General features: G+C 39.9%; 1 protein-coding gene across 2 annotated transcripts; it reads right to left on the bottom strand.

Annotated features, from left to right (window-relative positions):
- Nucleotides 1-19,405: 19,405 nt before the first annotated feature.
- On the bottom strand, nucleotides 19,406-25,229 carry SLC35G1 (solute carrier family 35 member G1). 2 transcript variants are annotated; one of them, XM_057402353.1, is made up of 4 exons: nucleotides 24,918-25,229; nucleotides 20,733-20,913; nucleotides 20,203-20,225; nucleotides 19,962-20,090 (listed from the first exon to the last, which is right to left on the bottom strand). In XM_057402353.1, exons 1-4 carry the CDS (start codon nucleotides 25,045-25,047, stop codon nucleotides 19,993-19,995), a joined length of 432 nt encoding a protein of 143 aa, XP_057258336.1. In that variant the 5' UTR covers nucleotides 25,048-25,229; the 3' UTR covers nucleotides 19,962-19,992. The 2 variants fall into 2 exon arrangements, with proteins under 2 accessions (XP_057258335.1, XP_057258336.1); XM_057402352.1 differs by having other exon boundaries at nucleotides 19,406-20,225.
- Nucleotides 25,230-26,492: the final 1,263 nt, after the last annotated feature.

Here is a 26,492-nt window from a genome sequence, read left to right as displayed (position 1 = left end):
AGCGGCAGCAGTGCAGTGCAGTGCAGGAGGTGCCGGCTCCCCTCGCAGCGGCAGCAGTGTAGTGCAGTGCAGGAGGTGCCGCCTCCCTCCGCAGCACCATTGCCGCTCACGGGTTGCTGCCGTGCACACAACGATGCGATTGAAGAGCGCGGCTCACGACCTCTGCCCTGTACCCCGCTGCCAACCCCTACCTCCGGGAAAGAGAGGGGATCCTGTGGAAGACGAGGGAGGAAATGTTGCCCTGCTCCCTTGGAAGCTACGGGAACATGCGGTTTCGGTGAACCCGGCTGTGCATCTTTGCATGCGATCTTTTCCGTGCGCAGTACAAGAAGAAAAAGTCTCGTAAACTTTCAGTTTAAAGGAAACACTCTCGTCTTTAAACATGCGAAAGTTGGCCATAGATAACACGAGTTTATTTAGGACGGTTTTATGTGAAGGGCACCGATTCTCATAACTAAGGTATGCGGAGACTGCACCCTGGTACAGGGCTGTAAAACTTACAGATCATTCACTTTATTCTCTTCCAATGTAAGGAACTCACTGTAATGTTTTCTAAGGGAAGAATAAATCCGAACACTTGAAAGACAGATTTATTACTGTATATTCTACGCTGTTACCTCAGCAAACAGTCTGCACTCACATCATTGCAATAATTGTCTTGTGGGGGTAATACAAGTACAATGATATTGATGCCCTGGAGATAGCAATTAGGAGAAAATCTATCAGCAGTTATGTCTTTTTTTGTACTGGGGGGGGGGGTTAAGAAATTAGGTCAGATGTAGTGTTATATGTACTATATTCACTTACTTAGTATTTCCTGACTTTCTATTTATTACTTACTTTGACTCATTCAGTGGCTTACAGGTTCTGATTGTTAGAATAGTGAGAGAAAATACATTCACTGTAGTAAAGCACTTTGATATTTTAGCAGTATAACATTGATATTTTGGCAGTGTAACATCAAAATAATTCACTGCTTAGGAGATGTGAGACATGGCCAGTCTGAACCAGATCAATTACTTAACTCATAATAGTGATCATTCTATACTGAAACACAGTACATATTGGATAAAGTCCAGGTCCTACAGAAAATGTAATATTCCCTTTGCCTCCAGCATGGCCTGAATTTCATTCACTGCATGTGGTACCCCCCCCAAATGCCCATAATATGATATGTTGCAAAAAAGTAAAATTTGAGTAGCCAATCTTTTCATTTTCAATTCATCTTCTGTTTCATCTCTGTATTTTTCAGTACATCCATATATTCATGTATTGAATATTGACCCAAAATATATTCAATTAATAATATTTCAGTGTACTTTAGATTTTTTTTGTGTCAGAGACATTGTAACCATTTCATGACAAATCATGCAACAGGTTTTTCAGCACTACAATAGTGGCAATGAATTATCTCACAGGAACCTTTCCATGGAAGCTTTTTCCAGTTTCTCTCTGCTTTTCCAGTTGTTTTAAAGAGTGCAGGAAAGTTATTATCACATTATTCCAGTGGAAAAATATATATAAACTTTCCTTCACAATGTGTTCGTGCTTTTTTTCAGCTTGGAAAACCCCAACAATAAAAGGTATCCCATACTGAAAAAAAAAAACCACCACATTTTACAGAATGGAAAATTTGAAGTAATCCCATCCTTGACTCAACAAAACACTAAGGCATCTGTCTAGGTTCAGGGCAGTGCCAATGGGCTAACTTAGCATGCCAGGAATCAATAGCATGTTCAAGCAATTTGTTAACAATCTCTTCTTGAGATCCAGTTCCTCACTCATAAATTGACGATTTCCATGTCTCACCAGCACATAGGAAGATTACTTATTAATGTAAGATTTTTTAACTCTACCATAATGGAATATGCCAAAAAAATTATAACAATGTTAAAGTCAGAGAAAATGGTGACAGGAGCTTGCTACAAAATAGTGAGATGCCCATTTCCCCTGGGATGACATTCACTTCTCTGAATACCGTAGGAAAGAAGACATGACCAGGATTACAAAGCTGCAGGACTGCTTACACATCTGCACTCTTTCTAAAATGTATTCATGAAATAGATAGTTCAGAAATTGCATTCCCAAAAAAGCATTTCAGACTGAGGGAAATTTAAATATGATGGAATGATGTGCCTATGTATATATAACAAAGGAAGTTGCTGCTTAATATTTTATATGTGATTTCCTTCTTTACAAACAGGTCAAAAGCTATACACAGATTGTGAGAAAGAAGAAATTGCATCCCAATTACACATGGTGGAGACAAGCTATCTTCTTTCCATTCCAATGAAAGTGCATGATCCTCTGAGGTGCTGCAAGCATATTTACTTGCAAAGAACCTCATCTCCTTGCTGACACATTGGAAATCTGCCTGTTAGAATACCTACCTGGGTAATCTGTTTGCCTCTGTTACAGGGAGATTCATCAGTTTTGGACCTTTCTTCCTGGCTGTGCACACAACAGAAGTAACTCACCAGAATTCTATTTTCTAGGATCCTACATATAGTATTTTCAGGCATAGAAAAAAAATAGGACTTTCAGAAAATACTGATGTGTCTTTCAGCTCTGATGAACTGTCATCTACTGAGAGTGTATTTTTGAGTTTGGGTTACAAAATTGACTTTGAAATGAACTTCAAAGTGATGCATAAATATTAAATTCCACACATTCCTGCAAGATGGTATTATTCACATTATACAGATGGGGAAACTAAAGCAATGTGAGTTTATTTGGGCAATTTTCCCAACATCAGGAGGAATACCTGGCCTTTTTTCTGCACTCAGGCTGAACTATACATCACTCGCTTAAACTCTGCAGTGTAATGTATGAAGGAATATTTTGTTTTTAATAATGTATTCTGTAACAGTATTTTCAAACAATTTATTTAACAAATTACATAAAACACTGAAAATATGCTTTTAATTTAAAAAAATTGCCAAAAGGTTTTTCCTTGGGCTTTGCTCCAAAATTCACCCTTCAGCTAGGACTAAAGAAAAGCACGCATGCTTGTGTACGTGAAAACAGAAATTCTGGAAGAAAATTAGAAACACATGAAAATAAGGACTGAGAGTGTTTTCTTAAATGCACTCTGGTTTCAGTACAGCAAAAGTTTTATTTATTTACCAATGGATGGCAATTTTTCCTGTGAAGGAACACAATTATCTGCAATTCCTCCCTTCCATTACACCAATTAGCATTCTACGAAAGTACAGCCCATGGATGGAGGGTAGCAACAGCTCTGTCAGGGCAGCTCATCTCACTCTATAAAGCACAAATCTATTTCAATCATAAGGTTATTCTTCCTTATGAGAAGAGTTCTACTGAAAGAAAGTTTTAGTTATGACAACTATTAATTTAGTAAAAGCCTGATTTTTAGACTACTGTGATTATTATTGTTAGCTAATCAACATTTCTATACAAATTTCTGTACAATTTCTATACTCATTCAAAATAATGAACATACAGAAAACTACTTGAATTTCAGAAATTGTTTGTAAATTATCAACTCTGGACTGGAGGTTTCTTATCAAGCCCGTTATTCTATGAATGTTCCAGGGACTTTGTAATTATTTTACTGATTTAATGTTACTTCATGCTTCACATAATGCAAAATATTATAAACACTGCAGTCATGGAGGCAATTCTGAAAGCCTTAGGAACATGCCCAAAGACTTTCTGATATTTCAATTAGGAAGAAAAAATTTAAACTAGACAAAATAAATGTTAAAAGGTTTGGCTGGTTTTTGGTTTTGTTTTGGGGGTTTTTTTTGAGTAAACTCAAAACCCTCTATACATTACTTTCAAATATAAGGTAAAACATTTCTGATAAGGGTAATTAATTATAAATATGGATTCATTGCTTTATCAGTTTTTTAGCTATACAAGTTTTAGTCTGTCAAATTTTGTATTTCAGTGGAGTAACTCCTCACACAGATCAAATTAAAGGAAGCCTTTAATGCCTCAAGTGTATTCCATTTCATAGAATCATAGAATGGTTTGGGTTGGAAGAGACCTCAAAGCTCATCCAGTTCCAACCGCTGGCCACAGGCAGGGACACCTTCCACTAGACCAGGTTGCTCCAAGTCCTGTCAACCTGGTCCTGAACACTGCCACAACTTCTCTGGTCAATCTGCTCCACTGTCTCACCACCCTTATAGTAAAGAACATCTTCCCTTGTAAAAAGTCCCTCTCCAGATTTCCTGGAGGCTGCTATAATGTCTCTCTGGAGCGTTCTCTTCTCCAGGCTGAACAACCTCACCTCTCTCAGCCTGTCTCCATAGAAGAGGTGCTCCAGCCTCATCTTCGGGGCCTCCTCTGGACTTGCTCCAACAGGTGGTCCCCAGAGCTGAACACAGTACTGCAGGGGGGTCCTCATTACAGCAGAGGGGCAGAACCACCTCCTTCAACCTGCTGGTCACGCTCCTTTTTAATGCAGTCCAGCATACACTGGCTTTCTGGGCTGCAAGCACACATTGCCAGGTCACGTTTTGCTTCTCATTGACCAACACCCCTTCTCCTCAGGACTGCTCTCAATTCAGTCTCCCCCAGTCTGTGTTTGTGCTTGGGATTGCTCCAACCCAAGTGCAAGGCCTTGCATCTGACCTTGTTGAACTTCATGAGGTTTGCACAGACCCAGCTATCAAGAGTGCCAAGATCCCTCTGGATGGCATCCCTTCCCTCCAGCATGTCAATCACACAACACAGCTTGGTGTCATCAGCCAAGTTGCTGAGGGTGCACTTGATCCCACTGTCCATGTCGCTGACAAAGATGTTGACCAGCACTGGTCCAAATACTGACCCCTAAGGAACACTACTCATCACTGATCTCCACTTAGACATCAAGCTATTGACCACAAGAATTTGAGTGTGACCATTCAGCCAATTTGATGGCAGTTTTTTAAAAGTTAGAGACATATTAGAATACAGGTCTTCAAAACACAGGAGGAATAATTCTTGCTTAGTTATTATTACAGTTCAGGGACAATAAGAGTCAAAGTATTAGTACTAATAATTGAATAAAGATAATAAATTTAATAAAATTGAATATTATACCATAATTGTCTGTTAGTTGTCCCTAAAACACCCAGAAGATGAAAAATATGTATCTATTAATGGATGAATTTATGAAAAATGGGGGTCATGAATGGTACATATATATTAGTGATATTAAAGTGGCAAGCGATAAGCACTGACATTCCAGATCAAATCATACAGCCATAATGAAAATGTATTGAGAAGCCTGCTTTATTACTTTCCCCATATAGTCTGAGATTTAAAGTTCCTCAAATACACAGTGAAGTCTTCAATACATTTATAATGATAAAATGTGTTGTTTCTTGAATTAAATCACATGGTCCAACCAGGATAGAGTGTTGTCCTCAGCATCTAAACAATAAAGTCTGATTTATCTAAGCTCATTAGATGTATCTATCTTTGTATGAAGACATTAACTGTTCATGTTCACCTGATCAATCCTGTTGAACAGTATTTTAGTTCTAGGCTTGCTTCTCCTGATCAACATTTTCAAGGAAGCTTCACCAAAAGGCAGTTTTTCTATTGCCTTCAGTTTGAATACACCTCTACTCTGCTGAGACCTCACTTGGATTACTGTGTACAGTTCTAGTATCCTCAACATAAGAAGGACATGGAGCTGTTGGAACAAATCCAGAGGAGGCCCAGGGCTGGAGCACCTCCTGTATGAAGGCAGGCAAGGCAGCTGGGGCTGTTCAGCCTGGAGAAGAGAAGGCTGCGTGGAGACCTTATAGCAGCCTTCCAGTATCTGAAGGGGGCCTACAAGGGTGCTGGAAATGGACTCTTCATTAGGGACTGTAGTGATAGGACAAGGGGTAACGGGTTAAAACTTAAACAGGGGAAGTTTAGATTGGATATAAGGAAGTTCTTTACTGGGAGGGTGGTGAGGCACTGAAACAGGTTGCCTAAAGAACTGGTGAATGCTCCATCCCTGTCAGTGTTCAAGGCCAGGCTGGACAGAGTCTAGATTGAGACATCCCTGCCCATGGCATGGGGGGTGGATCTTAAGGTACTTTTCAACCCTAACTATTCTATGATTCTGTGAATACCAAATTATTATTGTAATCAGGGATTCACTTCACCCGCAAACCAAAAAATTACCTGACTTGCCCATAATCTGTCATGCCATTAAACAAGCAGCCAGGACAACGAGTTATTAATGTAATAAATGATAAAACCTGTATTGTCCCTAATGCCCATGTCTAAATAACAACCAGTCTTACAGGGTCAATTTAACATTCAGTTCCTTTACTGGCAATCTGCCACAGTACACATTTGATCAAATTCTAGAACCAACACAGGAATTTGTTTAGGTAACCAACCAGAACGGTTAAAGCCATAAGACATTTCAAACATTTATTTTTCTTCTAATAGCCAAAAAATTTGGGTGCCAACACAGAGGGCAATAATATTAAAAAGCATGTAGCTACAAAGTGCATTAGTGTTTTTTCTCTTCTTAATGTTAAGATACTTCAATTCACGATGGATGATTCAAAGTACCCTCTATGTAAAAAGTTTAACTCAAAATCTTGTAGTGTTTTCCAGTGAAGTTTGGCACAGGTATATAATACCCATACACATCAAGAGATTTGATTACTAAAAATGTGGAGGATATGGGGAGGGAATTGCATAAAGTTGCCAAGAATTTTGTTGCCTTTTTCCAATAGGCTGCTCTTCTTTTAGGACTTAATTCTGTTACTTGTTTTTTGTAGAATTTGTCTTTTGTGCGATACAAAACATGTACTCTTACTACAGCCAAGTATACTGCCATTTTATGTACTATTTATTGACCATATACACAAAGTTTAATGACCACAGTCATTTTCTTTACTGCTGCTTCTCTAGGTATATGCCTGAAGGACTCCTAAAGGAGACTGAAGGATTTACTTTTGGGAAATGGATGTGCTAAGGAATAAAGGCATTATAAAATTAGTATGGAAACTTCAATAATTGTTTTGAGGAACTAGTATCTTAGAAAAAGATGTAATACACAGAGAATTGTATGACTGTTAATAAAACAGTGTTTACACAGGGCAAAGAAAGGTGAGTAGTAGGTGATTGAATTTAAAGGAGAGAGTGCCATTCATAGGGCTTGATTAATCTCCAGTTTCCACTGGGCAATTTATGAGCTATGTCTTATGAGGAGTTAACTTAGGCTTGAAGCCTAGTCCCGTGTCACATACACAGAGGCAATTTCATCCTTATCACTCTTGCATTTTGGAGTCCCTCATTTCTACTGCTGATGGTTGGCTTCCAAATAGAAAGCATAATTCAGTCAATTCAGGAAACCAAGGTGATTTTGGTTATAAAACACAGTGTGTAAAAGAGCCTGGCCTCTCATATGTCTTTTTCAAATTTAATTCTTCAGTGGTGTTTTTCTCATTTAAAGCTATTGAATTTAAGTAGATTCCAACATGTCTTTAAACTGTTAGTTTATTGAATCTGGCAAAAATAAAACTGAATCAATTTTGTAAAGAAAACATACAGTTGGACTATTCATATATTCCAATGTGCAACCAATTACTTTTTTTTTGGTCAGCTTTGATTTGCATTTCCTAGGACACATGAGTTCTGGACATGGAACAAAAGGTCTGGCTTTGCTCACTGTTTTGACATTTGATACTATAAAAAAGATAAAAAGCTCAAGAATAAGCATCTGTCAGTTAAAAAGTTGAAGGATCCATCTTTTCCAGCAATAATAGAAGACTACATGCTGTAAATTCACATTTGAAAGCAAGCCACTTTTTAGGTTAAATTCCTGTTTACAGGAATTTACAGCCTATTAACATATTTGCTTTTGCCGTCACTGTGCTTGTGTACATACTGTTTGTCATAGCAACATACAGTTACACTACCAGCAGCATTTGATTAATACATAAATTCAACATAATTTCTTTGATACTTAGGGACATAAAAATGCATGTGGCTCTGCCACAGCCTCTTTTCTTTTTAGAAGTGCTAATAATAGAATGAAAAACTAATAAGCATACTGTTTTAAACAGTAGGTTTATGAAAAGAAAGTAAGTCCATTATCATCTGCCCAAATTATTCTGAAAGCTTATGATAGTATTTCATACTGGATAGTAATTCAATGCAATTCTAATGTAGCATTACACTAACAAATCAATTGAAAAAGAAAATGAAGTGAGGAAAATCTTTTAGCACTATTATAGTTCCTGTGTTTCAAGGGGTAGGTATGTCAGTGCTTTACTGAAATCTGTAAAAGGTAAGTAAATAATAAGCTACTGTTTTCCACAAGGTCAGACTGGCTGATCAGGTGTTGAAAATGTGAGAGTATGGGAATACCTGTGGTTAATCTGAACAGTTATTCAGAAATGAGTATATGACCAGGACTTTCCATGAAAGAAGCCAATCAGACTGCAAAAAAGGTAGTCACTATTCTGCTCTTTGCTCGTGAAATTAAAAAAAGGACATGAACTTTGCAATATCTGTTACAGCCTTCTCCCCCCAAAAGTAACATCATTAAATTTACTGTAATTTCTGAAACTACGTATTTTACAATCAATGTCTAGAGTTCTAGTACAAAATATTCAAAGAAAAAAAAAAAATTGCCTCATTCCATTAATTGTCACATCAGTACACATAGTTCCACAGCTAATCCCCAGCAACTCAATTTTGTCTAACCTTGAATATAACAAAACCTTACTAATATGTTCTTTCTTTTATAATAAAAACAAAATAAAGTTCAGCTTCTGTTTTATATGCCAGTTGAGATTCTTTGCAGTAATTCCTTCCACATCTGCTCGGCAGCTTTCAGGTTTATAAAAGCACCATCTTCCAATTTCCTTTCATCAAAATATCCATATTTATAGACATGTTGGTACACTCTAACACTGAGGCACTAATTACAACTTGGAATCATATGTTAAGGCTAAGAAAATAAATACATGTGGTTATGAGGCATCTAATACTGAAAATCATGAACTAAAATTACTCAGAGTGACATAGCAATAAAAGTACACCTGAAATTATCCCAAAAGTTATAGAACTAAAATTGAAAGATAAAAAAAAAAAAAGCCGAAACAAAACCACCACCATATTCTAAGCAAATGACCTAAAATCATGTGCAGAAAAGTTGCTATCCAGATTATGAGAGTAAAACTGTTGTGATAAACCAAATTGTTCAGGAAAGGGGCTGATGAGGGAAGAGCATTTTTCCAAAACATACATTTCTAGTATTTCTGAATCTGGTGTTGCTATCTCCTCCTGATTTCAAGTTTCTAAGTTAACAGTGTGTTGTAATTGTCATTGGCTTTCCAGTGAACAGTCCATTGATGGGAGCATTCCAGGGGACAGAGAGTGTAAGACAGATGATCTCCAAGTCACATTAATCTTCATTATATGCAGGATTAGGAGAGCTTTTCATTGTCCTGACCAATCTGTAGTGCTGTATTCCCTTTCCTGTGTGCCGCCACTGCATACCCAATACTCCTGTCCCCCTGAGGGTACAAGCATAGCAGCCACCTCCCTTCCATATCTGACAGATGAGAATATAAGCGCAACTGAGGAACTGAAGGTAGGTACTGTTCTTTACAGCAAATTGTATGTAAGCATGGTATGATCTGTATAAAAATTAGGGGGCCAAAAAATACCCATTAACCTCAAGACAAAGAGAACTAATCCTTCATGCTTCTGTCTAGAAGTACCTAATGCACTAAAAATGTTTCAATGGGAGAAATGAAATGCAAATATCAAAAAATTGATTAAATTTCTCATCAGGTACCTACCTGGAACATATTTATAAGCATGCATTTGAAAAAGGAAGCCTGTTTTCTCATAAAAATGGACCAGTAAAGGCTGCAAATAAGTGTTTTCAATCCTGCAATGATGCTCTAAATATCCAATAAAAGGAGACAAAAGGCAAATTAGAAAAACATGCTACAAAATACCTGGGGACATCAAATCTTGAAAAGACCAAAGAGCCCTCTAGAAAATTTAGAAGAGCTGAAACAAACTGGCAAGTATATTCCTCTTGAAAACAGTATAATAGTTTGTTGATCAAAACTCTGGCATCTAGGGAGCTACAAGCCAAAACAAAGCAGCATCCATCACCTCAAAATCAAGGTTTCTACGTTTCAACAAAGGCACACTAAACAAACAAAATTGAGGGTTTAACACTAGTTTTCCTATTTTCTTCCATGCTAACCCTGGGATACACATTGTAATCTAAAGCAAGAAGCACACTGTCAAGGGTATTCTTAAATAATCAGCAGAGAACAAACCGTTCCTTCTCTTCCTTAAATCTGTACCCAATCACGCAGGCAGGGTTCATGTTTTGCAAGTGAGAGAACAAAGATTTTCCCCCACACTTTTCGTTTGCCTTTCCTCTCTCCTCCCCTTCCAAGTGAACATGAGATACAGAAGGCTGTTCTCTAAAGCTGGGTCAAGATGCTTGAAATGCTACCTTGCCATATGAAGTCCTCCCATAGAAGGTTTCAGATAGCAGTATTTCTCCATCACTCTCCGTTTTTAATAATGAAGAAAATGTTTTGCCATATGGCAAGAGTAAGGAACATCAGCTAAGTGGTTTCATATGGACTGCCTACGTATGTTACTACAAATAGTAGAACATAGGGCCTTATTCATATTACACAAAGATGACGTTTAACGAAAAAAATGAACACATCTACTACACGGCATTGGTTGGCATGAAGTACTGGTAAAATGATATAACCTACCATAACCAGGATTACTTTACAAGCATACAGCTTTTTCCTTCACTTCCGGATCAAATCTCAATAGTGACTGAACAGCTTTTCTAGAAATATAAAGGAATATTTGTTTTAAGAAATGAATTACAAATGGGAAAGTAAAAAGTAAATATTAATATCTGATTCACAGTGCACCATACATGAAATAAAAGGCATTTGCCACATAGCCTTTCCAAGTAATATTTAAAAGGTTTTTCTCTTCTTTAGTATTGCTTAGCTTCCCCAGAACTCTCTAGTACTTCCTATTAAATAGAACACCTACCAGCTCCAGCTAGCACCAGGAAAAAATCCTCCAGCCAACCTTCCAATGGAAAACAAGTTAACAAGTATTTTTCCTAGCTCACTGTAGTAGTTAAATGTGTCACTTCCTCCCTTTCCAATATTTCCCTCACCTAAATTGACCTGAAGTTGGACCAACCAATCCCAACTCTTATGGGGCTTCAAGCATGGCATGTCTATGCTAAAAAGCCTGCATGGCTTTCCCACTTAACTGGCTGGTGTGAGGGAAGAGGATCTTTCTTCTCACCTGGTCCTGTCCATACCCCTGTGTTGTGGTGATCAACAAGCAACACAGTTCCTGGGAAACCCTGGCATTAGAAATATTTGGCAGTAGAACCCTGGTGATGAGATGCTAGAAGATGTATAGGGTCTCCCTACCTCAGTAACTGCACCAAGAACCTGCTCAAGAACAATGTAGGGTCTCACCCCAGCCCCAAAATATAAATCAGAGTGGATCAGAAAATACTTCTGTAAATCCCCCAGTAAAACAGGAGAAAAATGGGGCAGTAGTTACAACCTGCTGAGCAACTGCTCAGACAGCAGATATACTCCATTTCTATGCAAAATCAGAACTAGTAGCCCGAATTCATCCTAACTCATCACAAATTATCTCAAAGTATTTAATAGCAAGAACGTATTTTTTACCACCACAGCCCTCCCTCTTTTCTCTTTAAGAAGGTCATACGCTAGATATACAGACTGTATCACATCTAGTAACATCATTACCGATGAGGTGCCTAATTTCATTACAACATGCCTCCCAGTTCACTGACGTTCACATGAAAGTGGCAGGCCCACTCTCCCATTCCTCCCCAGAATTTCAGAGTGTTGCCAAACTTCTTCTACACCCGCTAGAGTGTTTTGCTGTGAGAGGGGGTGCAGGATGCAGTTTAAAACATCAGAGAAATGAGTTTAAGAGATTACCCTGGGGTCTGCAGAGCAGCATTCTGTACAGTCATTTAAGTGCTTCGGTAGCATTTGGCCTCCTATTTAAATTCAGATATTTACATTGTGTACACCACATTGTACTGAAACTTGTACTGTTCAAAACTGCGGATTTGGATTTTTAACAAGGTTTAATCTTGCACGTTAAGGAATAAATTAAGAAAGATAGCCCCACCTACTGACAGAGCAGTCACAATACAGGGGGAAAATTAAAGAACTTCATACTGACCAGAAAATATTTCTTTCCAGCCCTTTTCCACTCAGACCCCAGAAACACTTTATACCAGCAGGGCAAGAACTCAAATCCCTCATTTTCCCTTTACTCAGTACATAAGCTCAGATGACAAAGTAGTTCACACCATTATCCTTTTCACACTCTGCTGCTACTTGATAGGGTAACATATGAGCTTCATTCGGGGATGTCAGAAAACAGAAGTTCAACACTAAGTGAAGTGAAGAATCAAAAGAATTAAGTGAAACCCATTTGAAAGGTTCATCCGCATACTGTATCACAGGTGCTGCTTCCTGTGTTCAGGACTGTCAGACCACTTTATCAAGTCAGTAAGAGGATAACACACTGCTCATTAGCACATTGTAACTTCAGAAAAGTTTGTTTTCCAAGTAATAATGGGAATGCTTTATCCTTTGAAATCCTTTGACTCCATTTCCCTTTCTGGTTTTCTTAGTTCTGTTTGGGGTTTTGGTGGGAGGTTTTTTGTTTTGTCGCTGTTGTTTGAGGTTTTTTGGTTTGGGTTGGGTTTTTTTGTTTGTTTTTTTGTTTTATTGAGTGGGTAGCTATAATTCTAGAATTTTATTTCAAGAGTCTTAGTATTTATCAATAGCCCTCATCTTTTCATGTGTTTTGTCACTATCCATTTGTAAATAATGATTTTAATGTTGCCTATTCAAAAAGCTCTTTTTCCACCCTGCCTTAAAGCTTAAATTTCTAAACATTATACATTTATAGTTTTTCCAAAGATCCCACAGAACTGCTAAGAAAAAGTTGTAAACTTTCTCCATAAAATTCTTTCACAATTAGCCTTCTCCTGCTCTCTTGGAAGTACTTTGGTTTCCCTTTACTTTAGAGCCTGAGCAACAGATGATTTCAAGTCATCTACAATGAGTTAACCTTTGAGCACGTAAGCTGGAGAAGAGGGTGCTGGATGGACAGTCTAACTAGTAACTCCCTGCTGTGTGCTCCCTCATTTATATTTTTTTCCTCTGTAATGCTAAGTCAAGTTGCGGCCAGAAAAAAAAATGTATTACCTGCACAGAGCTGTCAAGCAAACTAACACCCTTGTTCTGTTATCTTCTGCTCTTATAAAACCAAACAGCACTGCAGGAGGAAGCATGGTGTCCTGGGTTTAGCAGTAGCAGTCTTCCCGCAGAAGATGGGGAAGTCCAATGTATACCTCAGGGGGGTTTGATTTTGGGGAAAAACAGCCAATGAACTTAATTGTATGCTGCTGCCTGCTGTGTAATACTTTTATAGCCCATCAACTAGATGTCTTCAGGTCACCAGCAGCTAGCCCTGACTTCCCTCCAACCATCATCCCAACAGAGAATGAACTTTGATAGAACCAGACGAGTTCTGCAATAAAGGAATGATCAGCATCAGCAGGCAACGATCCAATACTGCACACAGCCTTTCCTGCCCTGAAAGAATATTACAAGAGGTGGAACCTGACATCATGGACCAAATGGACTCGGCAGCATTATAGGGATTGGTCCATGCACTAAGAAAATTATCGCTTTCTCTCGGTCTGTGCGTGTATGTGGACGTATATATATGTAAGAGCGATGGTATATTGAAAATGTGGGATCTGAGCATGACGTGAATGGTATGGAATAAGGGGTGGATAATGTCCTGGGTTTAGCAATAGCAGTCAATTTTTCTCCTTCTTGGTAGCTGGTGCGGTGCAGTGTTTTGACTTCCAGCCTGGGAACAGTGCTGGTGATACCGATGTTTTCAGTTGTTGCTAAGTGATGTTTACCCTGACCTAGGACTTTGTGAGGCTCATGCTCTGCCAGGGAAGAGGGGAAGCCGGGAGGAAGCAAAGACAGGACACCTGACCCAAACTAGCCAAAGAGATATTCCATACCACAGCACGTCATGCCCGGGGTGGGGGGTAACTGGGAGTTACCTGGAAGGACACGGGGTCTTCTGGGTCAGACTCGTTTTTCGGCCTGTGGTATCGTATTCTCTTCCCTTGTTATTTTCTCTTATCGTTGGTGGCAGCGGCGGTGATTTGTGTTGTACACTGGTTGCTGGACTGCTCTTGTTCTTTCAATTCTCCTCCCCATCTGGGAGCGGGGGGGGGGGGGAGGGGGGGGGGTGGCTGGGTTTAAACCACGACACATGGTTACAAGGATAATTTTTTTCATATTTAGCAATGGTGGTGGTTTAGCAAATGAGATTTTTTTTTCTGCTTTTTCCTCTTTGGTGAAAAGTTTGTTTAATTACTGAAATACCAGATAATGGGAAGCACTAGGATGAATTAAGTATCACCTTGTGATAGAAGGAACATGACTCAAATGAAAATCATGATGTACAAAAATAAAAAGCAACCAAACAAACAAAAAACACACAAAAACAAATTGTCACTTGGACATCGGAAAATTTATCTTTACTGATCTGACAGTGCCACAGTGTTTCCAGTTAAGAAATAGCTGCATGGAAGCTAATGGAGCTTCTTTTCTCCTCTAGCTTGTTGCAAGGCATAAGAAGTGATGAAGCATGCTAACAATAGCAGAATTTGACACATATGTTCATATTTAACAGGGACTGTTTGATTAACAGTTCTTTCATAAACCTTTTACAATCACTTCATTCAAATGTGTTCTAATAACCAATAGAAAAACAGAGATTAATTCTTCAGGTTCATTTTATTAGCAATGATGAATACAAATCTCTTACGAAAATATTCTTGACATTTCAATATATAAGAATTGTCTATAAAAATATACTACTACATAACAAAGCCAGTAACTTCTACAAAACATACTGTCCAACATATATTTAGCAATATATAGGACATAGTAAAAGTCATTTCATTACTTTAGGGTATTTTTACACCCTTTTTGTCAAACAAAAACTCACAACATAGCAAACTATGCATTCTGATATACAGAAGTGTTATCATCATAGAAGTCTATGTATGTTCCACCTGAAGTTACCTGCGTCTGCAGGAACATAAAGCCACAACGTTTCTTTGGATGGACAGGCAGTTATGACCACAAAAACATTCTGCTGCTAACTGCAATGTCCTGCTGATGTCAGTGTTGCACATCTGTTGTCAACACTGCCAATCCTGAATTCATGCACGGACAGAGGTTGTGGTTCTACTACCCTTGTGGGACTGATGTCACAGATGAGCCTGCTACCATGGTTAGAGAACTGGAAAACAGACTCTTCCTGGTTAAATACTGCTAGTTAGCAAGGAAGTGATTTTTCTAAGAGGCTGCCTCTCCAGAAATAAACTTTCTTCTCACAGACAGCTCTTGAACAAAAGCTCAAGGAAGAGAAAAAACTGGAAGTGTTCATACTAAACGATGATCAAGGGTAGTATTATCCATCTTGTCATTGTCAATTACAGGAACTGACATCGTAGAACAGTTTTTGGAGTTGGAAGAGACCCTAGTTTCAGGCTTCAGAAGAAAAGTGACACACTGAACTAGTTACTTCACCAGCACTGTTATGCTGAGGTTACTTCATGCCTGGTGTTAGACAAACACAGGAAATCCATTTTAATTAGGCAGAGTGCTCTTGTCTACACAATGAGCTTGTCAAATTCTTAGTGTAGATGTATTTAGAGAGCTTTTGGAGCATACTTTGACAACCAGCTTAACCTGAAGAAATTGGCTGCTGCACAGTGACAGTACATAGCTTTTTCACCATTAGCTTTCTATAGAAGAGTTGGGTATGTAAGGCTTTAAGGCTTCAAAGTCCCACTGAGGACACCAGATGAACAGTGTTTTGCATAGTAAAGAACATAAGAAATATGCTTGCTGTTACTAATACATCACTAACTCTTTTTACCCTATGTTTATGCGTAAAACAACCAATAATTAATCATTACTCTTTCTACTCAGGGTGCACTGAAATCAGCACATCAAATTAATACATTGAAACTCAAGAGAAACAACTTTATAGCATAGCAGTTGCAATGCAACAATATTCTATCATATTACTAAGGAAGGACTTCCTATTAGAAAAGTACATTTACAGAACTTAAAAATACTGTAAAGATCACAACAGGATACTACAGGTGACAAACATTAATAATATGTGTCTGATGGAAAGCTAAGAAAAGTAACATTTGACCCTGAGAAACTTGCTGCACTGAAACTTAAAGCTAAAAAAAAAAGAAATCAGAAGTAGAAATCGTCAAGAAAAAAGACACACCAGAATATGAAAGACTCCAGGCTCAACCAGTTTCATTTCAGATTCTCTTAAAAACCCACATTTTAGGGTATCCATAATTTTGTATCATTTCATTCTCCTTCATGGCTTCCAACTAAAATTTTGGTTTTCAGTCTACATTTGAGGGTAAGAAAAAAATTAAAAATTGAGGTGGTTGAGAAAATATAAGCTTAAATGTCTTCCATTCCCAACATCACCTAGAAAAGCTAGTTACAGAAGCTAGCTTGTCACACGTTATCACTAGAGAAGCCCTAGTCAAGTCCTTCATTCTCATACAAGTTGAGTAATTCTATAAAACATTGATCAAAATCAAAATAATTAAAAAAAAAGAAAAAATAGTGCTCTCCAAGACAGGATCTTGTGTAGACTGTTACTCAAATTACTTAAATATTTAGGAAGGTTTAGGAACAGCAACAGCAAACAAGTAAGTGGAGCCATAAAGAAACACTATAGGTTTGGATAAAGTAAAAAATAATAATTGGGGGGGGGGGGGGGGGGGGGGGAAAGTTTCTACAGATATGGAAATATAATGAAAGTTTCTGCAAGAACTGGAGAGAAAAATTACCAATCACTGCATCAGGTTGGTGGTTTCAGGTAGGCTTATTTTCTACACTTACGTTACGGGCAAGAAAACGGTCCTTTCTTCAGTTGCCTGTTCTTCTCCACTAACTGTAAACAAGTTTCAGTGAAATCATATGACCTAAACATTTTTTCGATGTAAGCTTCCACATTATTTTTATTCTGTACTGACAAAGCAGCATTCATAAGCTGTAATTTAAACTACCATCTAATTGCCCTTCCTAATGTTTTCACGCTGTCATCAAGTTCAGGCTACTCTGGTTTTGCCTTCTCCAAGTACCTTACTAAGAAGTTACACAGCTGGATCAGCTCCCAGGGCTAGCTCACCACATAAGCATGAGCATTGAGCCAACGGGAGGGAGCAGGACTAGCTGACAAACCAAGTTTACATCAGTCTGAACTGCTTTGGAACCACACCTTTGTTAAGTGTCAATTCAAACACATGCTATTAAACATGAAGTGAAGCAGTAAAAAATGCAGTCTATTTTACTTCCCACCCTGAAAGCAGTTGTTCAATGACAGTGATGGCTGAGCAGCAGGAGAAACAATTCCAGTTTATAATTTCAAGTATTAAGTAGTAATTCCAAACTGGAATTTTATTATTACATCAGGCCTTAAAGAGATGTGAAAGCAGTTTCATACTACCCCTGACCTTGCCAGCAGTAGCTGAACTTCAGCCTTCATGAGAAGCAAGGCATGCATACTATAAGCATGATCTGATTCTATCACTCAAGTGAAATCTGCTTGTGTCCATAAACATATATGGATTCAGGGTGTTGGTTACATACAGACATTTACATACAAAATCTTGCACAAAGACAGCTCCTCACTTCCAGGCACATCCCAAAGTACTATGCACATTCCAGTCTTTCAGGACTTAAGTTCCAGGATCTGCCCTGCTAGGAAGCAATGCTTATTGGCAAAAGAAAAGATATGTGACATCAGTAAATCAAAACAAGAAAACATCCACCAGCATTCTCTTTTAGAAAAACACTAGAATGAGTAAATAACTGAAAACCACCTCATGATACACAGGACCAAATAAAGATCCAAGTTAAAATTTTCTCTGTGCACTACTGAGACAGGACCTCAAAGTACGTAAGACTCCATTTGGGAAAATCCCCTTATCTGATACTAAACATACATTCCTCCTCAAACATTAAGGATGCTAACATAAATAACACAAGCCTTTTTTCTTAGTATTTGTAGCTATCAAGATAAAGCCCATAAAAGTGAGAAGATGTGTAAGAGAAGCAACTAAATGCAAATTTAAAAAGACAGGCTGGAAAAATGGGGCTGAAGCTGCCCACTAGCACTGCCTGATGTGGTGTGGATGCCTCCATGCCATTCTCCCATCAAGCTCTCCCCAGACCTGTTCTGTAGAATCTCTGTTATTACCTTGGCCAACCTACATTTTCTGTGAAACTGCAATTACTTTGTGCTCTTGTAAATTCTTAGGAAAAAGGCAAAAGCTTTGTTGTAAATCCTCCTAACTTTACGAAGGCCAAAACTTAAACTTGGTCTCATAAAGAACTTTTGTACAGAAGAATCTAAACAAAAGGGTCACAAGCAGCATTTAAAATAACTTGTATTAAATACCTAAAAAATGTAATCTGTTGCATAGAATAAAGAAAGTGCAGCTACAGCATAACATTCCATACCACAAGAAATGGTGAATTTACAAGTGGTACACAATTAACTGTTGTCTCTCATCACTGAGACTGCAGCAACTAAAGAGCCATGTTAAAAAAAAGGGATTAAGTTATTTCATTATGTCTGTAAAGCAAGTGCAAATATTTAAAATTCTTTTTAGAAGAAAGTAAAGCTGAAGATAATTTTCACAAGTTAATTTTCTCTTTATATAATTTGGAAAGATGAAATAGCTTTTGTTCTTCCAGAATCCAAATTAAAAAGAAATCCCCATTTGGCATCTGTTTTGTGGAAAAAAAAAAAATAAAAATAGAAAGCTTATAAATGTGCAAGCTTTATCTGTTCTAGAAAAGTTGGATGTTTATAGGATTATAACTCTTTTTTCACTTCTAAATTTTGTACTACAATCCCTCTGCTAATCAAGCACAGAATAGTATTAAATAAGCCTGGGAGACTGATTTCCACCGCTCAGAAGAACAGAGAAAGGGTCTAAGAAGTGGAGAATCAGGAATTTTAGGGAAACAAAAGCCAAAAACTTATTGCCCAGTTTTGACAGGAGGCAAGCAACTTTCAAATTTTTTTCTACTTCTCGTATTTGCATGCCTAAATATGAGAAAGAAAAGTATATACCTAATCAGCTGTTCACACATATTCAATTTTGTTAAAAAAAAATAAAAATAACAAAAAATATATATTCAACTTATTGCCCATAATTTGGTACTAAAATTTGGTAAAAGAGATATTTAAAATAAATAAAAACAAATATTGTATATATATATATTTCAAGATTGTTTGTTTCTGTAATGAATTAGTGTCTGCACTGTCAGATTTCATTTTCTTTAGCTTTCTTCAAGGTTTGTCGCCACTTACGAATCGCGGTTCCAGAACTACTTGCCACTACACAAAGGGCACCACCTACAGTCCACCAAGTTGGCAGATGATTGAGAAAAAGACTTTGCAAAATAAAAGCAAACACCACATCCATTGTTTTCATTATGGCTACAGGTCCAGCTTTCTCTATCTGTAATGCTTTTGTGAGAAATATCTGACCTCCTAACCCTAACAAGCCTATTAATATTAGAAGAACCCTATCTTTACCACAGTGTGGTAAACGCCATTCATTCATAACAAACAATGCTATAACACATCCAATTAAACCAATGACCGCATAATACCAAATTGACAAAAAATAATGCACAGATTTTCCCACCTTCCTTAGTATAACGAAAGTCGAAGCCGCAGACACTGTGCTTGTAATTGCTGCTATAGTTCCTTTAAGGTGTTCTGTATAACTTCCTTCAATCCCTGTAACATTTGACCCAAACAGAAATGGTGGTCTGGCAACAAGAATCACTCCAGTGATGGCAAAGAGGGTAAACAGAAGATCCCAAATACTGTACTTCTCTTTGAGAAAGATCCATGCCAGCAATGATGTAAAAACAGGACTGCTAAAAGTTATAACCGTGGCATCAGCTAGTGGCATGACTTGGTAAGCATAGTAGAGAAGAATCATTGCACTAGAGCCAAGGAATCCTCGGAAGAAAAGAAAAATTCTTTTACCTTTTGGTCCCAAAAACCCTGTTCTGAAAAACAGAAACATCACATTAATATTGCTGGCTTGCTTATTTCATGACCAACATTCAATCACATTTAAACGTACACACCCTTCTAGACTTTACACACCTTTCTAAATGAAGGCCTTATCTCAAATATCAAAATATTTTTAACTCTCTGACCACAGACCAATTTATTCCCATCACCACTCCCAATCACATTCAGAGTCAAAAACCTGTTCTTCTACCTATTAATTTTTCTGCTTGCAAAATAACCCAAGCGTATCTACAACTTTCCTTCTATTTTTTAAGAACACCATTTCATGGAAGATCAACACACTTGATACAATCCCTGCAGAAAATTCTACAATTCAGGGAGTCAAAGATTTTCAGTTTGTGAATAGTATTCAGAAACTATTAACTAATTAAAAAAAATGCAGCTATGCAACTGAAGTCTGAATTACAATAATCTTGCAATCTGATTTAAGCGAGTGATAATTCTACACCTATTTTTAAGAAATAATTTTAACTACTTACTTGTAGTATATTAAACCAGGAAGAACAAATGCCATTTGAAAAATACATCGAAACGCACTCACTTCCACTGAATGTACATCTTCTATTTTTTTAAGAAATAAAGAGGCCACTGAGAAAAGGAAGGCAGACAGTACAGTATAAAACAGACCAAGTCCTGGACACGCAGCTTTCTTCTTTGCTCCTGCAACAGATAAACTCAAGTTAATAACAATCCACCGGAAGATTTCTCAAGTTAATCAGCTCTACATACTGCAGTGCTTTATACATTTGTAGCTATTCTTGGGGAAGCAAGAGAAACAAATGCAAATACTACATGTATTTATGAGACCTGCCTTGAAAATATATTTCACTGACCATCACAGGTCTCCAATTTTTTAATTAAAATAGGAAGTAAGAGATTAACTCTTAACACTTTGGACACAAAACTTCTCACATTTCAACAAGTCAGTGGGCTTTACAACTTGGATACATCAGCCTAGTTTGGGTGATTTACTGTAGAAGTAGTACGATTGACCACCGCAAGGACCAACAAATACAACAGACTACAAAATGGTCCATGGTCAGATTCTGAAACACTGAAACTTACTAACTTGCGAACCATCTGATTATCAATTAAGTTACTCAGGTTTCATAAGCAACTACCTAATTTCCTTTCTCACAAATACACACATAAAACTTGTGTACAGAACCTCACTTCTGTTGTATTTCATATTTATTTTGCAGCTAAATCGCCCTTTGACCTAGACCTACAAAAGTTTTACATAACGTTTTCATTTTGCTGTAAAAATCCAAGTATTTGCTTCAAATAAGTATCATTATTATATCACCATTAAGTATACAGTTTTAAGCAGAAAAAAAATTGACTTTAATTTTAAAACATCATAGGCCTGATTAAAGTATTGATAAACTTCCATGAAGACCTTAGTTATCACCTTAGTTTGCACTTATTTAGCAGACTTCCTGAAGTAGTTTCCCAAGTCTAATAGCCTCTATTCAAGCTTCCCCACTGCCTCGGGCTCTCTTCAGGGACATACTCTTCCTTGTTCCACTCATCTTCTCCACCCTCAACTATTCAAACAATAATTTAAAAAACAAAAGAAAAAGGGCTGCTAACGGAGAGGATGAACTGCTGCTGACCTCAGCAGGGTCTCCAAAGAAACCAGCCTATTTTGCCATTGCTTTGCTGCATAGGAACAGTCTTTCCACTGAACCTAAAGGTGAACAGTGAGGAAGAGATCCCATCTAAAAATCTGAGTGGGATGTTACCTCACTCCTTTCTGTCTGCACAAAACATTGGGAGTTACCTTTTCTTTTACAACACCCTCTAAAGCTAAGAGCAAGAACTCCATGTCCCTGAGGCAGTGTTTTGACAAAAGGGTACCTCATCTCACATAGGTGTGGAAGCCTGTGGGCCTTATGGATCCTCTAAAAACCAAATCAGGAGGACACTGCTGTGAGTTGCTTAGCAACTAAATATGGGTTTGAGGGGCTTTTTGTTTCGTTTGGGGTGTGGGGTTTTTTTTTTAAACTAACAAAACTTGTCACAAACCATTTTGATCCTCCTTGAGATCAGCACTCAAGGATGAGAAACCACTTAATACACAATAGCTAAGACTGGACCAATACAGTGTGTATAGCATTGGTTCTGGCTTCAACAGTTCTAGAGACCCAGGTTTAACAACCACAACCAAAATTTGAAGCACGCAGAAGGCCTGCTTTTCAAGGAATCCAGCCACACTGCAACTGAAAATGAATGACAGTTTCTACTAGAAATACTTCTATTACAGCCTCTTACATAAAAGTGACTAGAAAAGCAATCACCAACCAACACTGGACCAGGACATCTACCAGCTATGAAACAGAGCACGTTTAAAAAATGTTCATGAACTACATAATGTTCTAATCTACACAGTCACACAACAGAACTACAAAATCAACAATGTCTCTAATATTAAAGCAAGAGGAATCAGACTGGTCTATAACTGAAATGGGAAATCCAAACCCAGGCTGGCTTACAGATGAACACAGCACAAACAGAACTATTAACTTTTATTTCAGGCATGATAACTTGTGCAATTACTACAGAACGAAGCCAATCTAAATAACGAGAGTGTTGAAATGGAAAACCAATCAAATTAAAGTAAGCTGAAAAGATCTTATACCCAGAATTAAGGGCGGGATTTAAAGAAACAAAGAAAAAACAGAAGGAACTCATTTTTGTAAGCTAGCCAATGAACCAAACCTATCAGAAACAGTATCTTGTAATTCTAAAATTTAAACCATCAATATCTCATATTGCCAAAGCATGTACTCGGTCCAATGAGAAAGTGTTTTATTTCCTTTTAAAAATACAGTGGTGCAAGGTCTTCTACCAAAAACAAGAACTACAGTTCTGAAGAGTACTCATTTCAAGATACATTGTGAAGAGGTTAAGATAACATTCCCACCCCACAAAATATTAAGCCTCCAAGCAAAAGCCCCATGCCATCAAAATACGGAAGCACTTATGCTTTTCTAAAAAAGTGTAGCAGTCTGAAAATGACAAAGTTTGAAGTAGCACCAAACTCTCTTTTCTGAGTGGCTGCAGGTTTGAGGTTTTTCACTTTTATTCCCTGACCATCTCCAAATGTAAGGCTTTCCAAGAATCTTTCACTCCTGTTTAAGTACTAGTCAAATGCCTCCCACTGCGCACCATTTTCTGTGTAAATTCTTGTTGCCTGTATTTTAATGCCATGCTTTCTTGAAAACAGCTTTTAAACTTGCAAAATGCAGAGAAGAAAATCACACTTCTCACATACATGCGTCTTGAGTATAGTAGCAGAGGCAGAAGAGTACTGGCTGTGGGGAAGGTGGTCAGCGAGAAGATGATTCTCTCAGACCTTCTGTAAAGCCAGAGGGTTATCCATTCTTCACACTGTAAGAAGCAGGTGAACGGCTCTCCCACAGACTTCGGGAAAGTGCCACGAGCACAACAGCCTGTGCAAGAGCTCACCATGGTCATGCAGACAAGATTTAGGAGTGATTCATAAAGTTCTGCCATTGACTCAGTTAACAATTTTGCTAGACAGACTAAAAAAAAAAAAAAGTAAGTTTGACGAATAAATACAAGTTCCTCAGGATTACAAACGTGGGGGTTTTTCTCTCAAGATTTGTCTCAGAACTGACCTGAATTTCACTGGTGAAGCATGTTATCTCTTTTGGCCTCTCCACAGCTCACCAGCTAACAAAGACTGCTATTTAATCCATTTTCTGCTGGAAAGTCAATTATAGTCCATATTTAATGAGAAACACATTTTTAGTGAAGTTGTTTAAAAATCACACATGCCAAACTACTTCAGATAACAACTGCAAACACTATTTTAAGATGGCATTTGGGTTTTAGGAGGAAGCTACGTTAAAGTAGCAAAACCCGTGTATTTCGCTGTAAGTTTCTAGCTTTAGCAATTCAAAATAACCAAGAAGCGAAGCACAGATTAAGACAAAATAAAGAGGAACCTCACACTAAAGCAAGGTACGAATTACCAAGGAAGTCAAAGTCGCAAGTACATGGACTTGTTGAACAGCACTCATGCCCCTTCTCAAAGTTCACGCTGCTAGAACGCACCTTGATTTACTCAAACCTTACTTTGAAACTTTGGCAACAAGAAGGTCTGTCGTCCCGAAGGGATAATCGCTACTAAAGCGAAGAGCAGCAGCTCGCCCGTGAGGACTGGGAGTCAGGGAGGCGCGGCCGGAGTGGCCCCGAGCGCTTGTCCCGCTCTCGGAGGGGCACCGGGTCCTGCCCCTAGCCAACCCCGGAGTGCAAGCACAGGGGCTTAGCACCACGGAGGAGCTCGTGCCTGCCGCTAGGACGAGGAGGAGGGAGAGAGGCCGCACACGCTCGCAGGGGCCCGGTGTCCCCCGCCGGGCACCAGGTGTGGGCCACCACAGCCAAGTAGCCTCGGCTGCCGCCGGCCTGTCCCCGCCCGAGGGCTGCCGGCGGAGCAGCTGGCTCAGGCGCCGGACGCCCTCTGCGGCCGCCCCAGATCGCTCTGCGCCCTGCTGCCGCGCGCTGTGAGCCCCTGTGCCCTCGGGGCCGCTTCCTCTTCCTCCGCTCCTCTGGCAATGTCACCCCGAGAGCCGGCAGCGATGCCAGGAGGGCGCTGCCCTCCCCCCCGCCCTGCCTGTCAGACTCCCCCTCTTCACCAGGTGCTTTGCAGCAGCACAGCCAGGACAAGCCCGAGCAGCAGCCACAGCCGCGGCGCTCTTCAGCGCCCGCTGCCTCCACGCCGGACGCCGGGCGCCGGGCAGAGGCAAGGCTGCCCCGTACCCGCATCGTCCTCCCGGCTCAGCGGCACCTCCGGCTCCTTCCCGCCCGCTGCCGGAACAGCGGCGGCCTCGCTCCTCTGACACAGCACCATAAGGACGTCGGGCTACCTGCGGTGCTACCGGCACAGCACAAGCCGGCAGGCACCTGGCCTCCTGCGCATGCGGTGCCACCGTCCAGCGCCACCTGGCTCCCTCCCTCCCTGCGCCCGCCCCGCGGATGTACGGCGCTTCGGGGCGGAGGGGGTGGGTATGCCAGGTCGGGGCTTAACCACCCCACAAGGCAGGGCCCCGTCTGGAGAGAGCCAGGCTGCCGGCCGTTCTGCCACGGCAGAGACCTGCCTGGGAGCCCGGAGAGAGCCAAACGCCCTTCCCGGGACAGGAGGCAATGCTCTGCCCTGCTGTCCCCTCAGCCCACGGTGGCCCACTGGGAGAAGTACGGGAGCTGTGTCCGGGCAAGGGGCCTGAGCGGGGAGGAGCGAGGCCGCGGTGCTTCGGGAGGGGGAGCTCTCACCCTGCCGGAGAGCGGAGCGGCGCGGCGCCGGCCCCGCCGGGTGACCGTTAGGCGCGGCCAAAGCCGCGGGGCGTGGGCGCTGGGAGGTGCAGGCCGCGGGCTCTGCCGCTGCCGCGCTCCGAGGTGGTGAGCTTGCGGGGAAGTGAAGCTGTGGTAAACGGTGACGCAGTGTTACTTCAGGGGTGCTGTTGCGTCATCTGAGCGCCCCAAATAAAGCGTGTAACTGTTGAGCACGCGGGACTGACACCTCAAATACCGGCTTGTCAGCCCGAGCGCAGGCAGGGTCTGCGCGGGGACAGCCGCCGTCTATTACAGCTGCTCCACATTGCGTGTGTCAGCGTGAAATCCCGCCGGGGCAATATCCGCACCGATTTAAGTAGCTTTCAGCGGGCCGTTAACGTGTAGTTGCCGTGCAATTACACGATTACCTGAGCATCAGCCGTAGTATCACTGGAAGAGCTGCTGCCTGCACCCGCTGCCCTCACAGAGGTCAGAATGGAGATGCGAACCCGGTGGGTGATTTTGTCATTCTGTGTGCGTAGGAAAACCCTCACAGGGTTGGGTAGAGTACAAAAATCATCTAACCACCTTCTGGTAGGTTTTCTCTAAAAAACCGATGCTGCCTCTGTCTTTGGGCAGGGGAATCAGAGAGGGGAGCTGGTTCAAGTATACAGGCTGGCCTCTTACCCATCAAAGACTGCAGAGAAAAAGCAGCAGAATAATTTTCAAAAGCTAAAATTTCCCCCTTTTTTAGCAAGTTGAGCTGTTATCAATAATTAAAACAGGGAGGAATTTCTATTCAAAGAATGGATTTATGCTCACGCTAATATTTCAGCTGCATAAATTAATCAGTGTTTATTTCTTTATTCTTAACAAGGGGAAATGTAATCTGTAGCTTTAGAAAAATGAGTAATAAATGGTAAATGCAAGCCATTTCACAC

Source organism: Pezoporus wallicus, unplaced genomic scaffold (assembly GCF_028554395.1).
Source record: "Pezoporus wallicus isolate ANWC-B61680 ecotype Strahan unplaced genomic scaffold, APGP_CSIRO_Pwel_v1 contig_6787, whole genome shotgun sequence".
Taxonomy (NCBI): domain Eukaryota; kingdom Metazoa; phylum Chordata; class Aves; order Psittaciformes; family Psittacidae; genus Pezoporus; species Pezoporus wallicus.
This window is presented reverse-complemented; position numbering and strand designations above follow the sequence as displayed.